The sequence below is a fragment of the Mugil cephalus genome, chromosome 2 (assembly GCF_022458985.1).
Source record: "Mugil cephalus isolate CIBA_MC_2020 chromosome 2, CIBA_Mcephalus_1.1, whole genome shotgun sequence".
NCBI classification, from domain to species: Eukaryota; Metazoa; Chordata; class Actinopteri; order Mugiliformes; family Mugilidae; genus Mugil; species Mugil cephalus.
In genome coordinates, this window is record NC_061771.1 from 4,539,866 (window position 1) to 4,556,353 (window position 16,488).

Consider the following 16,488-nt stretch of genomic DNA (forward strand, 5'->3'; position numbering starts at 1 on the left):
TTCCTGCGTTTCACACAAGCACCACCGGCCAGATTGTTTGCCTTCAATCAGCTGTTGTATAAATAGACATTAGCAGCCGTTTAATATGCAGCAATTATTCCGAGACCGTATTTCCATGAGTTTGCATATAAGTGCTTAATCAAAAAAGACTTTCCATCTATGGCCACGCTTTGAAAGGACGGAGTCCTGCACTAACTGAATGGGATCAGGCCTGTTCATGCACGCTGCCCATTGAGCTGGAATGATTCAAAGCACATTACATCTGTCATACTTTAAAAAGCGCCCATCGCTTTAAACACAGTGGAAAGATAATACAGTGAAGCCTATCACACGCCCCGCTGAAAATAATTAATCCAGCGCACATGCATTAGGGAGCAGATGAGATGCGTTGCACAATAAAGCGCGTGGAGCACTCATTTGTTATTTGGCAAATTTGTTACCTGACTTGGTATGAGTGGGTGGCGTGTCTGTGAACACACACCTGACTTGGCACGTTAGCATGTGAGTCTGTTTGTTCTAGATTATGAGTCTGCAGGTGGGTGTTTTTTTCCAAATACTGTCACACATAAGTACTTTTTGTCACAGCTTGATTGTGTCTATGCTTTGTCAGTGTGTGTGACAGTGTGTCCACAAGTGTCCATATCAATTACGCATGTTAGAGAAAGAGGGGATGAGGTGGTAGATTGAAAGCAAAGAGAAGGGGAAGGGGGTAAAAAAAAAAAAAAGATTTTTTTCCCCATTCGAATGGATCAACAACTTTCCAATTTTAAAACAATTCTCATTTGGAATTCAGCACGACATTAATTTAGGGAAATCAACAGAGAAATTGGGTCACCTGTTCATTTCATGCAGTCAAAACAAATACTCAATTCAAAAGGGAGAATGAGAGAAGAGGAATGAAAGAAAAAAAGGCATGATGTGAGTGCAGGGATATTAATGAAGAATGGGAGGAGAACAGGGTGGAAAACACAAGGTAAAGGCGGTTAAGTATGTAGATTTAGCAGACTGTCATACACGGTAACGACAGAAAGAAAGACGAGGGGTGACTCAGAGAGAGACTAGGTGGTTGATATTTTAGAGACACTACATACTTGGTTTGCATTCATTACAACTCATATGCACTGCACATAAACTAGTGACAGCCCTGTGTGGCTCAGTCAGCCTTTATAGAGGAGAGCAGAGATCAGGGTCACAGCTGCATTAAGCTCATCTAGTTTGAGAATAATTGCTTTTTTGAGGGCACACACAGAAACACACAAATGGAAAGGAGCAAACACAATTACACATAGGATGCAGTTTTAAATGGATAATGCAAATTAGATGCGGAGGGAGACAAGTATGAAGAGTTGGTTCAAGTAAACACGGCTTTGGTTATAAAGGTCGATGCAGTGTTGACTGGTGTCTAGAGAAATGAGGGCAGGGTAGACACAGGAAGCATTGGCATACAGAAACTGCAAAGCAATTTCAGTATTCATGTTTTTGTTTGTGAGACTGCAACAAATGTGCAATTTGCTGTTCTCTCAATCATCTTTCTCCATCTCCTTTCTTCTCTAGGACAGTCCACTGATCCTGCAGTCTGACAGAAACGTGACCGTCAATGCTAGGAATGATCAGGGACAACTGACCGGTCAGCTAACCGTGGGTAAGGCACACACACCATGGAGAGACATGTCCACACATACCAAATCAGCGGTAAACATTTTCTTTCAAAACAGCCTCCAAACCAGATGGTTTCTCTGAGACAGTTACATATATTGCTTTCTTTGTGCTTGAATTCCTAAATGCATTTCACCTCTTTTTGTTTCCCAAAGTAAATGCTATCTGTTTCCATTAGTGCGTCTCACCGAGGCTGACAGCCGTGTTGTTGCCTTGACTAAACCATTTTTCCGAGCTCTCATTGAATTAGCGAATGCCCTGTGTCCTACAGCAGATGACACTCAGAGGACATACGATGCATTGAATATGACGTGGCATATTGTAGAGGGTATTTTAGAGGGCCAGTTAGTAATACATGTTTTATGTAGTAACATGTGGTGACATGTGCACATGTGAATCCGTGGTGAATATTGAAATGGATACATGTCAGCAGTATGCCTTGGTGATTTTTTCTCTGGCCCCTACGACATATGTATCTGTCTGTGGCCGACCAGGAGAGGAGAAAAATACAAAACAACAAAAAAATGTGGACGAAAACAATGCGGAGAGAAATTTCAGCAACGTAGAAAGAAAGGAGCAGTTGGACCTTGGTCACAGTGTGGAGGTGGGCAAAAAGCACTTTTGATGGCTGAGCTGATTGTCAGACAAGGACAAGAGTTTCAACTGTAGAATTCTGCTGAATGCGCTCGCATCAAGGTGCATTAAAAACCTGAGTAAAGGTCAGTGTTTTAGTCCAGTCTTAAGCATATCAGTTTTAGCAGTATGCTTGAAAAAATCTGTTTTTATACTGACACGTTCAATATAGCTTTATAGACGTTACCGGGGTGATTCTAGGGTCAGAGCGTTAGTGGTACCGAGCACCCACCCCTTAAAGGCTTAAACATATAAAGGACAATAAAGATAGACACCACAGCCTAAGACACAACATCATTCTATTTTTTTGTCTCTCTTGTTGGACTGAACGGACTCTACAGACTCCAATCTATACCACCTCACCTTGAGAGAGGCAAATCTGTTAATTACCTTTTTCAGCTTTCAGCTAGGTACTGGAGTCTGCTTTGGCCCGTGGTCTCAGTCAAGTATGTTTAGCTTATAGTCAGTATTACATCTTGGCTTTAACATCAACACATATGCCTACCGAAAGCTTAACAACAGCTCCAATCTAAACTGTGGACTGAGGTTGACAACCTCCACTATTAGCCAGTCAGAGGGGAAAAAAGTCAGCTACTTAACAAAAACAGCAGCAGTAAAAAATAAGGGCTCTTAGTAATGACTGTAATGTGTTGCAGAGATGCTGAGACTTAGAGACTTAAATGGAATCCATAAAAGCAGATTATTTTATTACATGGTAGCATATAGTTTATGCCTTTACATGCACTTCAGGAACCAGAGAGTAACAAGAGCAACAGGGTTTATGCAGGTAAACTTAGAATCTGTAGCGACAGGGCTACATGCAGTGCTGTTTCGCATGCATTGCTTAAAGACAGCGTATAAAAGAAGCACATGTAGGTACAAAAAAGAAAAGACAAGAAAGAAAGAAACTTAAGAAAAACCAAGCTGAAACTGCACAGATTTGTTGTAGTCTGTCAGTATTACCAGAGATAGGAGAAGTATTGATGAGTTGCTGCCCTGTGATGAAGGCAATGGTGGAAACATGATGGCTACTGTGACTATCATCAGAAACAAGAGAAAAGACTGATTTCAGCCTGTAACTAGATAATAATTGGGAGATGGCGGACGTGTAGCGATAGATGGGTATTATAATGAGGCCATGTTGGGCAAGCCTGATTGCTGATTAACTTGCTTATTGATTGCATTAAGTAATTAATAATCATTCCCCACTAACTACTGAAATGTTTATGTCAACAATTCTGACCTCAACTTAAATAAGCAAATAGAAATGGAGCAGATTATCTGTAAGTTGTAAGTTCATGCTTCTTGTACACTAAAGTCATAAATAAAAGTTCAAATGGAAAAAAAGAAAGAAACAGAGCTGACATAAATGTGCTAACTGCCCAATTTGTTCTAGTATCACAGGACAATGATTTTATGAAAATGACATTGTTTCGATGAAAGTACACTTGAGAGGAGTGAAAGCTAGTTCAAACAAAAGACTGGTAAGCAATCAGAAGATAAGAACGTTGGGAGGAATGTGCCTACTTGAGGTAGAGCAAGTGGCCTTGGTGCTTTGTGACATGAGTTACAGAGAAAAGAGCCAGTGGCACAGAAACAAAGATTGAAAATGGAGTTCAGGACAGGCTGGTGAAACAGTGAGATACAGTATCTCTGAACATTGGTCCTGGTTTTGTTGGATTTTTCTTCAGTAGTCACAGTCAACAGAAACACTTCTTAAACATGATGCTTTCCTAGATCCCAGCTGTCACATTGAAGTCATGGTGGTAGCCAAACTACAATTTAATCAGGTTACTTACCTCAGATAATTCCTGAACTGTTCAGTTTGGCTCTTGCCATATATGTGTTTGTATCATTATTGAACAGCTGAGGAAAAAATAATGGACATGCTTACATGGTTTCACCATGATCCTTTTTGCTGAAAATCATAAGGCTTGTAGCCTCTCATCGACTGTTGTTGCACTGATGGTATGTTTGAATGCAGATTTTCAAAGTAACCAAACAGTGTACTGTCAACCAGAATGTGCAGAGATAAAACTGGAATTCCTGCTGCTTGCCTGCTATTTTATCTTCAAAAAACTGTGCAGTGCCTTTATTCTCTCATGAGGTATTTACTGTCTTCTTCTGTCTTGCGTTTTGTGTAACTGTGATCACCACTGACCTATATAGAATTTCCAGTTACTTCATCCTGTTATCTATTAAAACGAGAGTAAGTACATACCTATTCAAGTCTGTTTGTTTTGTTGAGATCAACTGCTGGTGAGATCTGGCAGCTTTCTGATGCCATCAGAAACGTGTTACTTACAGCCTTTTCTGGCTATTCAAAAGAGTTGCTTATGGAAATCCAACATGACAAGCATCAATTTCCTCTTAGCACTTTTTAAGCCTTACACTATTTCCTATTCCACGCGCTTCAAAATGTTGAATTATTTTTTTGCTTCACATTGAATATTGAAGGACATAAATACTGAGCCAAAACTAAAGGAATCAGCCAGAAATAGTAAAACCAATCATCACCTAACCCTAACCCTATCATCATGAATGACTTTAGAGATACAGTATTTGTATCAGATTTGGAGCATGTGTGAAAAACACACATAGATTGATACTTATGCCACAGTAGTTTTGGTTTTTCACAAATTAAGTTGTTAATATTCCATATGTAACTTTTAAGTGTTTGTGGTGAATTCAGTATTCACGATCGTGCAGAAGATCATTGCTCAGTATAATTTACAACCTGACAGTTGACATGGATATTGTGTTTTCAGGTAAAGGGTTCCTATCTGTTTGATGTGAAGGCGGCACATGGATATCCATCTCCTGTAGGCTGTCCAGGCATGTCTAGTGTCTTTATGCACACACCTTTCTGACACTTTGATGGTCTAAAATCCCTGACAGCTCACCTCCCGCTGTTAAAACTCCGTAAAGCTGCTTTCCTCACTAGGAAAAGCACTTTAATGCCTATATGTGTCTGAATGTGTGTGTGTCTGCATGCTTATCTAACAGTCAGCTGAACCAGTGAGTTTTAAAGCGAGATGGGAAGACAGCGTAATACCGCAACCAGCTTAGTCAGGCTGCAACGGGATGACATAAAGAATACTGTGTGACCTGACTTGCTCAGTCAGACATCATGGGCTAGTGGCAACACACATTTAAACATAAAGAGGAACACAAATTATTCAAACTCTGGGTTTCAATCCCACACCTGCAGTCCCGCACACCTACACAGCAGACACAGCTTCAGGCTAACACAGCTTCACACTAAGATTCTTTAGGAACAGGGAGCAAGCGAGTACGAGTTCCGCCAATAACCACTTGTGACATACAAACACATACAAGCTTAAGACCTCAGTGTCTGGCTGATAGCATGAAATGGAACACAGTGAATCCTCTTGAGGAGCTTGTTCTGTGTAGCACCAGAAATCCCTTGGCCTTCTCCTTGCGGTGTCTCCTGTTGCGTGTGTGCAGACTCAGCACTAGAATTAGCACATCCACAAAAACAAACACACACTCTCTATCATTATCTCTCCTCGCTATCCTTGTAGGATACTCAGAAATCCTCGTGGTAAGGCGGTTATTTCTCCTTGCCAAACACTTGCCACGTTGGAAGCAGAAAAGTTCCACCTCAATAAATCCCTTATTAGTATTCATCACTGAAACTCGCCAGAGGAACAGCTCACTTTAGATTGTACAAGAGGTACAGGATCATTACGGGCAGTGGTATGGAAAGGTGAAATGCCCACAAACGTTTGGACTAGTACGTTAACACAGACTACCAAGACACAAGTGAACTGACGCCTTATTAAACACTGGATGGTAAAATAGACACAGCAGAAGAAGTAAAAGAAAAGATAAAAGTCACTGTAACTGCAAAATGAACTGATGATAGCCCAGCTAGTCCAATTAATACATAAATAATACAGTAATACAAATAACATTTAATGCGATTAGTGCAGGCATGTTCTGTTATTTTGACCCAGATTGGGAAATCAGGAAGCTCACAGTGCAGTACACTGCAGTAATGCCTGGGAAAGCCGTCTGAGGTGTCATTGTATCAGAATCAGAATCAACTTTATTGGCCAGGTATGCCTACACATACAAGGAATTTGAATCTGTTCACTGCTCAATGGTACAAGAAAAATAAAAACACTTAAACAGGCATAAAAATCAAACCTACGAAAAATAGAAAAACTGCAACATAAAGAGTTTCGGAATAAAATAGTAACAGAAGCAGACATATACAGTGAATTTTAACAGTAGTATGTACATGTAATGAGAGTTATTTGAGAATGGTCACATGCTCTGTGACTGCTCAGAGTTGGTCAGTGTGACAGCCTGGGAGAAGAAACTGTTTTTGTGCTGGGTGATTTTTGCGTACTCTGTAATGTCAGCCTGAGGGGAGGAGTCTAAATACATAGTGTCCAGGGTGTGAGGGGTCAGTGGAGATTTTACCGGCCCGCTTCCTGACCCTGGACTGGTACAGGTCCTGGATGGAGGGAAGGTCGGTGCCAATAATCCTCTCTGCAGACCTGATTGTCCTCTGCAGTCTGTCCCTGTCCTATCTGGTGGCTGATCCAAACCAGACCGTGATGGATGCAGTCAGGACAGACTGGATTATTGCAGAGTAGAAGATGATCAGCAGCTCCTGGGGCAGGTTGAACTTCCTGATCATTTATTCAGTCTACAATTTCCTCACAAAATTTCCACAACTCCTCAATATTATAAAAACCAATCTTGAATGGCTCCAAGACTGTCTCCTTTCCAGACTCATCCGGGATTGTTTCTTGACACGATGAGAATTGTTCATACTGCAGAACAGACTCAACCTGTTCCTTCTCCTCATGCACAGTACTGTAGGCAGTATTTGCATATTTGTCTATACCCTCTCTACTGCACGTCTGCAGTCATGAACCATCTTGGATTCATTCGTGTCCTATGGAAAAGACCGACAAAAAATGTCTTCCTAATGTTGCACCAATAGTATCTCACAAATAATGGAATGGAAACAAGACTTCCTCTTTCACTTCCTCTTTCATGTCTTCCACATCTGGGGGATTTTACATCCAGTCTGAAACAAACATTAGTCTGCTGCTGTTCTTACTTAAAATATATGTATACATAAGTAAACTGATTATTTCCAATACCACAAACAAGGGAGATACTATCAGGGACAGTTCATTAGATAATTCCCACTGACATGATATTAGGCAGCTCAAGCTGCTGTTATATGTGTTTGAATAATAGTAAATAAAATTCAGCCCAACTCATTACAGGTTAAGGGGCAGCACAGCAGCTCGGTGTTTAGCGCTGATGCGCGAGTCCAGCTCAGGCCTTTCTTGGGTTTTCTCCTGGTACTCCCACCTCCAAAGACATGCTCGTTAGGCTTATTGATGATACTAAGTTGTGAATGGTTGTTTGTCTCTGTGTTAGCCCTGCGATAGGCTGGCGACCCCGCCTCCGATGACATCTGGGATAGGCGACCCTAGTGAGGATTAAGCGGTATGGAAGATGAGATGATTAAGGTTAAGCTTTTAAATATTTTATATACTGTATTACTCACCTTAACCTCACCTTAACTATGGGACCTATGCGATTAATCTTTAAACGTTTAAATTAAATATTTGTCCAGTGACAGCCCAACTATTATACATTTGCCAATAATATGTTTGCCAAAATATCAGCTGCGGGCAGAACACGGTTCTGTTTTTTTTTGTTTTGTTTTTTTTTTGCACTGCATTGTATTGACACAAATTACTTATTTAAAGAGTCCTCACACATCAATGAATTTTACACAAGCACGAAAGGACACACACATGCACACCTTTTCCTTCCTTCCTCCTACGTGCTCATCTTTTGAGAGAGAAGTCCCGAGTACATGTGTTGGCCTTGGGCCTCTCATCTCAGTTTTATTGCTCTCTTTCTTTCATCCCTCCGAGCCCTCTCTTCCTCTGTGTTGCTGTCAGCTCGTTACAGTGAGTGACAACCCGTCCACTTTGTCTTCTGAATGACTGACCGTTAAGATGATGCGTGAACTTGGAGGTTTGAAGCCATACAATTTCACCCACCTAGGTGATGATGTCCCTGTGTTAGAGGCAGTGCTACTGTGTTTAAACATCATAATCGAAACAGAGATACTGTTTATTCTGCTTTGAAATGTTCAGTAACTTGGAAAAGCGTAATCAGTTGCTTGTGGTTAGACCTTCATTTTCAAACAGGAACCAAATTATATTCGCATGAATTATTTGTATCGGTGTGTCGAATGGAACCCAAAGTTGTCTTCAGTTTAAACACAAAGCTTCTTTCTCAGTGTTTAAGGTTCCTGTCCAAAGCAGAGTGTATTAGTAACCCACTTAAAAATCTATGAATAAACCCTTGAACATAAGTAAAACTGTGCACATGGAATACCATAGAGCATAGCACTGGCAAGTACTTTCACAGGCCTGCTCAATTAGCAGTCACGATTCATTTCCCATTCTACAACACTTTACTTGTTTGCAAAGCAGTGACGTGTGAGTGTGCATTCATGCTGTGTCTGCTTGACTTTCTTTATCCCTTTAATGTATTTCGCCACTGTCCCTCTTAGCTACAGAGGCATTGGTTGCATCAGTGAGTGTTAATCATTTGCAAGTATGAATAAGTCAGAGACCAAGAAACCAGGAGTTCTGTAGTTAATAGTGGTAGCTATGTTGTTGTTGTTATGTTGTGTTGGTTGACATTTATACTGATACATATAAATTGATGGGCGATTTGACAGGACTGCCCACCATGCAATGGCCAGACATTCACACGTTCCTAATAAAGAAACCCAGCATCTACACGGAAGAAAAATCGAAGGAATACACATCGGTAGACGGCTATAACAATGTCTTGAGTGGACAAGTGCAAGATTTGCAATAGAAGAATTTGAACGATAACTTTTGTCCACATGAACACAGAGGGGCTGTTTATCAATTGTAATATTTTCCAACAAAGATATTACAAGAAGTAAGTGGATGTAATGAAACATCATGGTAGCACCAAAAAATACAGCAAGATTTTCCTGGTTGAAAGTGACAGTGTTCGCCTCAAGCTTCCCTCTGTTTTCCCTCCGCCTAACATTGTGATGTCACAGTGACGTAGGTCATGAAGGGGTCTATAGGGCTTAAATATTATGGAAATACCACAATTCTCTGAAACCATTTGAACAAACATCACCTAGAAACACAGATCAACGTCAACAAAGATGCCCATTACCAAACACTGCGAGCAGTGAGCAGTGGGATGTATAAAATACAATAACATTGACCATCTTGTGATAATTCAAAACATTTGGACCTGGTATTCATGTGGATGATACTTAGACATGTAGCCCCCACCTGGACCAGACCAGACACCCCCACCTCTTAGCAATGACACTCCTTGATGGCAGCAGTCATCCCCAGCAGGATGCAGCCTGACACAGACACACACAAAAACATGCTAGGAACCACTCAGAAAACATGAAGACCAGCACAAGGTGTTGACTTGGCCTCCAAATTCACTAGATCCCAAACTGATCAAGTATCTGTGGGATGATCCACAGAGGCCCCTCCCCTCAACCCATAGGACCCAACCCCCCCCCCCCCAACAACATTCTGTTACCAGACAGCACAGGACACCCTCAGAAGACCCATGTCCATTGTCTGATAAGTCACAACCATTTTGGAGGCACAAGGGAGACCTACACAATATTAGGAAGGTGATAATGTTAAGGCTGATCGGTGTGTATGTCTGTATATTGCTGTAGAAAATGACTTCTTAATAGACTGGAACTATGCTACATGTACATGTTCAAGTCCTCAAACAAAAAAGAGAACCCATTGAAACAAATGAAATAGGAATATTATACTTTTGTATTTATTTATTTATCCAAGAAAATGAATCATTTGTTCATATACATGAGGTGTAAAAGTATGTGAACCCTTGTTTTCAGTGCCTGATGACCCCCTTATGCAGCAGTAGCAGCAACAACTAAATGTTTCCGGTAACTGCTGATCAGCCATCTACAGCAGCTGGGAGGAATTTCAGACGTAGACGTGATCAGTTCACTTCTGAAATGTTGGCGGGTTTCCTCACATGAACTGTTTGCTTCCCATTTAAATCAAATAATTTTATTTTGGTCCCATATGTAAACAACACCTTTCCCGAATAATCTTCTGTCTTGCCTCCATGATGTTGAGAAAACTGAAAAAGGGCAGAAATGTTCTTTTTGGAGAGCAGTGGCGTTGTCCTCACCACTCAGTCATCCTGTTCAGTGTTCTCCTGATGGTGGATTCAAGAACATTAACATTAGTCAATGTGAGTGAGGCCTTCTGTTACCCTGGGTTCCTTTTTGACGCATCTTGTTGTGGAGTCCACTTGCTAAGTCGTCTTAAACCTCCTCCATTTGTTCACAGACTGTCTAACTATGGATTTGTGGATACCAAACTCTTTAGAGATGGTTTTATAACCTTTTCCAGTCTGATGAGCAACAGCTTTTTCTGAGGTCCCCAGAAAGCTCCTTTGTCCTCACCATCATACACTTCCACAAGCATGAAAGATCCGACTATGACAAATCCCTGATTCTTAAAAACAAAAATGGGCACTGAACAACAGCTGAGTCCCATCATATTAATCGGAAAGACTTCTGAACAGAAGGACTCTACGTTTGCTTTCAAACTAACTAATCCTTGAGGTGCACTCTTACCGGCCATAAAAACAAACTTTCCATTTTTCAAAGAGACATTCAGTACCACACCGTTCCCCTTGTAGCTTTTCGTCCTTCAGTCACTCCTTTGACATCGCACTCACTTTTTCTTGTCATTTTTCTTCCCCTGTCCTTTTGCTATTTCTCTCATCCCCTCTTTGTCTATATTGTTAACATTCAATACCTCTTTTTTTTTTTTTTTTTTTTTTTTTAGATCATACATGGACCCCCATCTTCTATTAAACCAATAGAGTCCCTACTGACTTTGTCACCCTCCCTTAAACTTCGGCCTTCATTTATCACTTCATTATCTTTACCTTCTAACATTAATTATGTTCCGTTTTATCTAGGTTGTATCACTCACCTCATTTCTCCAGCATTTGGCTGATGAAGCCTAAAAAATGCCTTATCAAACCAGTGAAATAGAGGACTGAAGGTTAAGGCCGTAAGGATTAGTGATGTTTAATAATGATTCACAGTAGAGGTGAGTTGAATTTCCCAAAAAGAAGTCTTCTTTAATGTCACTTAACTTAACACTTTTACATTGTTGGAGTTGTAAAAATACATGGAATTTAATCATATTTTGTTTTCACTGACCCTCAGAAACAGTTAAACAGTTGAATGGCGGCTAAAACTGGTTTCTGATTAGTGTGCGGAGTGAGAGCTCGCGAAGCCTTGCATAAAATTCAATTGTTCCATTACACGCAGTCTAATTATAAATCTACATCTTTTGCAAATCCCCCTCAGAGAAACAAATGATGTACATAACAATCACGTTCAGCTGTGATCTCATTTTCAGTTAGACTGAGATCTTTCTGGCTTGTCTGGCTGAGGAACGCAGTGAAAGGAAGCACTCTGATTCCTTATATTCTCGCCCCCATCCCACCAGCAAAGACCAGACAGCACGTCTTCCTCATTTTATGCTGCCGCTCGAAGATCAAATCAATGGTTATAATGAGGCAATTAAAAACACATAGAGCTGCGTATTAACAAACTGGAATACACTTACGGGGCCTTCAAGGACTCAATAAAGGCATGGATTTACTGGCATTGTTGTCATTTATCCTTTTGATTGCACTTTAATTGCACAAAGGCTAATTGTCTGCATCCAGTTTGGGCTGCAATACGACAAATATGGTTTCTGTCTCTTGCTCATATGTGAAGGCATGTATTGCCCTAAGGAATGGATTAAATGGACCGTATGAGGTCATCCTTCTGCACCAGTGAGCTATGTGCTTTATACTGTTTGCTGGTGGTTGGCCACAATTATAAAGTGACAAAGATATAGTACTTTAAGCATGAGAACCCTCTTCTTGCCTCCGGTGTTGCACTCACTTTTAATAAAGGATGTTTGGAATTCTGAGATGTGTGTTTTTTTCTTTTCTTTTCTTTTCTTTTCATTATAATAAGGTCGATATGTTTTGTCCTTTAATAAAGCAGCTTAGTGATCTAACCATTTTCAACTCCTTTTTACAAGTGTCCATGACTGTTGATGCTCTAATAATATCCCACATACTCTCCAGTCCTCTATGTTCACACATAGAGAATACATTTGTGGACAAAGTAATAGATACCAACTTAAATGCCAGTTTGTTTCCTAAGAAAGTGGTGATGGTTTTTAACGTTTCATATGGTATTTTCATTTTATTTAAATCGATTATTTTAAACATACTGGAAAATATTTTGCCCTGACAAACTCTGCCTTGAACCAAACATTGTAAAAGCTCTTTGACTGTAAAAAGATTATTTTTCAGGAGTAACACAACCGTCAATAATAACCTGTTTTTTTCTCTTTGTTTCATAATAAGTAAAACACGCTTGGTGGCAAAAGTCAGATCAGGATGTGTTGCCGTCAGTGTGTTCATGTGCTTCAGTAATTGCAAGGATAGTTGAAAAACTCCTTTTTATCATTTGCCAGGTTACCTCTTCACAAAATGAGGATTTTTTTGACCAAGTTGATCATACATGTACGTATGATTTAAGTATGTATTCTGAGTTGCATTAACTAAACAGAAGTTTACATCTAACCATAGTGTAAACTGACAAAAGCCAATTATGAGAGAACATTTATATTAACATCTACCATTTTCTTGACTGCACTCTCCAAAAGTATAAATAATACAAAGTTCACCATGGATGAAAAATTTGCTTTAGGGTCAGAACAGTGACTCAGTATTTCTTTCTGTAGACCTAACATTTATAGCTGTGCATTTTAAATAAGACAATGACCGAGCTCCCCGTTAAACTCGTATCCAGTTGTGAGCGTAACTTCATCACCTCAGGCTCTGTTGACATAATACATTTACATTTCAGGCAGGTTTTTGAATAACTGCAAATACCTGAATATGTTTACATTTATACATCCTTGTCGATGCATGCTGAAGGTAATAAAATAGGCAGGAATGTATACTCTGCAAAATCCATTTACCGTGAGCACTCTGCTGCCAGGGAGCAGGTACTCCTGGTTGGCTCGTCTTCACTGCAGATGTAAAAGGTCAGTTAATGGAATGTCCCAGTTAAGGCTCGCTAAGTCATATTTAAATGTAAGATTAATATCTCCTGCAGCTTGTATTTGCCATGTCTCCAAGATATTAAGGTAAGTATGTTCACGGAGTGATAATACGTCTCTAAAAAGATTTGATATACCCTCTAGAGTGAACACCATGGGTTTTTCAACTTTCCACACTACATTTCTTTTTATTTTAATATTTATTTGTGTATGTCTGGTTATTAAATCTTGTAACACAGTGAGATGATTCTGTCTGCAGCCTCCTAGAGGTTTGAGTCATACAGGGTGATACTGCCATGCTATCCAATAAGAAACATATTATCATAGAGAATTATGGATCTCAAACTGTACACCACAGCAGATGCTTCTGTTCAGTTACATGATATTATTCAAAGGAAATATATCTAATACAATGATAAGGGTAAGATGTTTTATCATGGGTGTGTTTTATAAAGTAGATCAGTGTGTTTTACTAATAAATGAATGAGGCTTGTATTTAGTTAAACCTTTTGATTTTAGGGAGCAGATGTAGATGTCAACATTTACGTTGAACTTCCAGCAGTTAATACTGTGTTTAATTAAAAGATAAAATACTCACATTTTAAGTGTTTATTTGGCTCCCATTGCAAAACGCACTCATAAGTAACCTAAAATAAGTTTAGTTTTATTCCCACTAAACATTTTTGGAAACAGCAGCCCACTACTGTGAAACTGAATCTATGACAACAATGAGAGTGAAGCCTTGACAGCTAAATAATGAGCCCTCTGTAGAGCTGTAGGAGTGCTGCACATTTGATAACTGCAGGTACATGACCCCTGTCATGTTGTCAAAATGCTTTCATTATTTCACTTGATGCATTACCATAAACATATTGAATACTGATATATTAAATCTGTAGCATTGTTTCTAAGTAAAGATCCCATCATACAAACCAGATCCTTGGGCCTTGCCCTACATTTGCTGTTACAATCATAAAGCCTGACAGTGATGCAACAATTACTTTTTCTGCAATAGTAGTGCTTCATATCGCTGTACAGAAACTACCCCGAGTCAATGCCAAATGTATCAGTTTGACACAGGCTGCAGACCTGTATTTGCAACAGCAGTCTTCAATGTGCTTCGTAAACTTTTTTATAAACGTTTTTCTTATGTTTAAATCGCTTGCAGATTAATGTTTTATTTTCCATCTTGTCAAAGTACTGATACAGAGCTCAGAAACTCATAGCTCTCTTTTCGTGTCACCGCTTTCTTCAATGCCAATTGGTTTGATGTGCCACGCCTGTGTTTTAAGGTCATGAATATGTGACTCTTGGATATTATTCATTATTTATTTATCATTTATTTACTATGCTACTAAAGTAGTACTAAAGTATACTAAAGTAGTCTGCATGCAGAAAGAGTATTCATTGTGGCTCAGATACTGCACAACAATACTGTCTAGATAAAGTAAATGGTACAACTAAGAATAAGAAAAAAAAATCATCAAAACAAAATATGAACATTAATATTCAGAAATATATAGTAAAAACATCCACCCTGTTATATGGGTTTGCCAACTTTCAGTTACCAGCCTTAGTATGATTCAGTGAAGATGGACAGTTCGGTTCAATTTAATTTTACAAAGGCCCGTCCCCAAAAAAGATTCTGCTGGTTTAATATTGCTTTACATTAACGCATGTAAGCAGTTACTTTAATAACAAGTTGTGAAAATATGATTTTTTCTTTACTCCAGAAAACAGATCAGATTTTAACTAACTGGAAAATTTCACTTTACCAACAGCCAAGAAAAGTAGGATCCACAACACCAGACTGTGAAAAAGTAGACAACTCTTACTTTGGAAATTCTTGTATAGATGCTGCTGCTGTCCAGGCAGGTGTTTCATAAACTGAATTACTGAACTGCTGCAGGCTGCTCTTAAAAATAAAGCTGTATTTTATATGAATTTAAACCTGTGATATATGCAACATTGAGGCGAGTGAGGCTGAGCATGCACAAAATTTGTTGTGTGATGTCGGAGTCGTCAGTATGAATATTGAATTCTCTGCAGGAACTGACCCTTCTTTATTACTCATCTTTGCAAAACGCCACATCTGAAGGCGCAGTGAACTCATTGATGCTCTCTATAATGATCAGGGGCCAATGTGTGCGCTAAAATGTGGAGAATTCTAGCCTTTGTCCCATAGGCAAAAAAGAAAAGAAAAAAAGAAGAAGCCAGCTTATTTTGTTCATGAACAGGGGGCTTTGAGGATTCCTCTTATTTGGCATGAGATTTGTTCAAGCAGTGTGAGAATAAGTTGGCAACACTGGTTTCCTGGATAAGCTTTTCTGTTCTCACTGCCAAGTGATGCCCCAAAGTATGCCCCAAAGCTAGTAATATCACCAGTGGAGTTAAGGCTGACAGTAGCTTTAACTTTCATATCAATATGTATTGCTGTGTGGCACAACCCATGCACGTCTTTTCATCAGCACTTCAACTACTTCATCTTCCCTCCACCCCTCCTGGCACCGGAGATTGTGTTGATTAATGTAGATAACAAATGGCTCTCATTTATCTCTCCCTCTGTCTCCTTTTCTCCTCCCTTACCATATTAATAGCTGTAATCAACTCTAAATAAATAATTTGTGTCCCTCAGTGCATGAATCTCGCCCTCCCACCTGTGGCAGATCCAAACTTGAATTAAAAAGTGCTTTGCCGTGCAGTTTCTCCTGTTCTCCCCGGCATTTCCCTCTCCTCCTCTTCATTACCCTTTTCTCATTCATCATTGTCTGTTTGTTTTAAGGTGTCTGAAAAAAACACCTTGAAGAGATTAAGGGTGCGTTGCAGTGTGGCGCACGACCCATCTCTCTCTTTTGTCTTCAAATGATGTGGTGACCCTCTTGTTTCCTGCTGTTGCATCATGGTCACGTTGCACGCCGATTACTTTCCGAGGGCCAAAAAAATACAATTGCTTTCTTCTTCCTTCTTCTATCCCCCTTTTATTGTC

General features: G+C 39.7%; 1 protein-coding gene across 1 annotated transcript in view; it reads left to right on the top strand.

Annotated features, from left to right (window-relative positions):
* LOC125003765 (zeta-sarcoglycan) overlaps positions 1-16,488 on the top strand; it is a 314,436-nt gene that overhangs the window by 240,852 nt on the left and 57,096 nt on the right. The window contains exon 4 of the mRNA XM_047577925.1: positions 1,555-1,642. Within this exon, the coding sequence (XP_047433881.1) occupies positions 1,555-1,642 (88 nt within the window). The remainder of the gene's footprint in view (positions 1-1,554; positions 1,643-16,488) is intronic.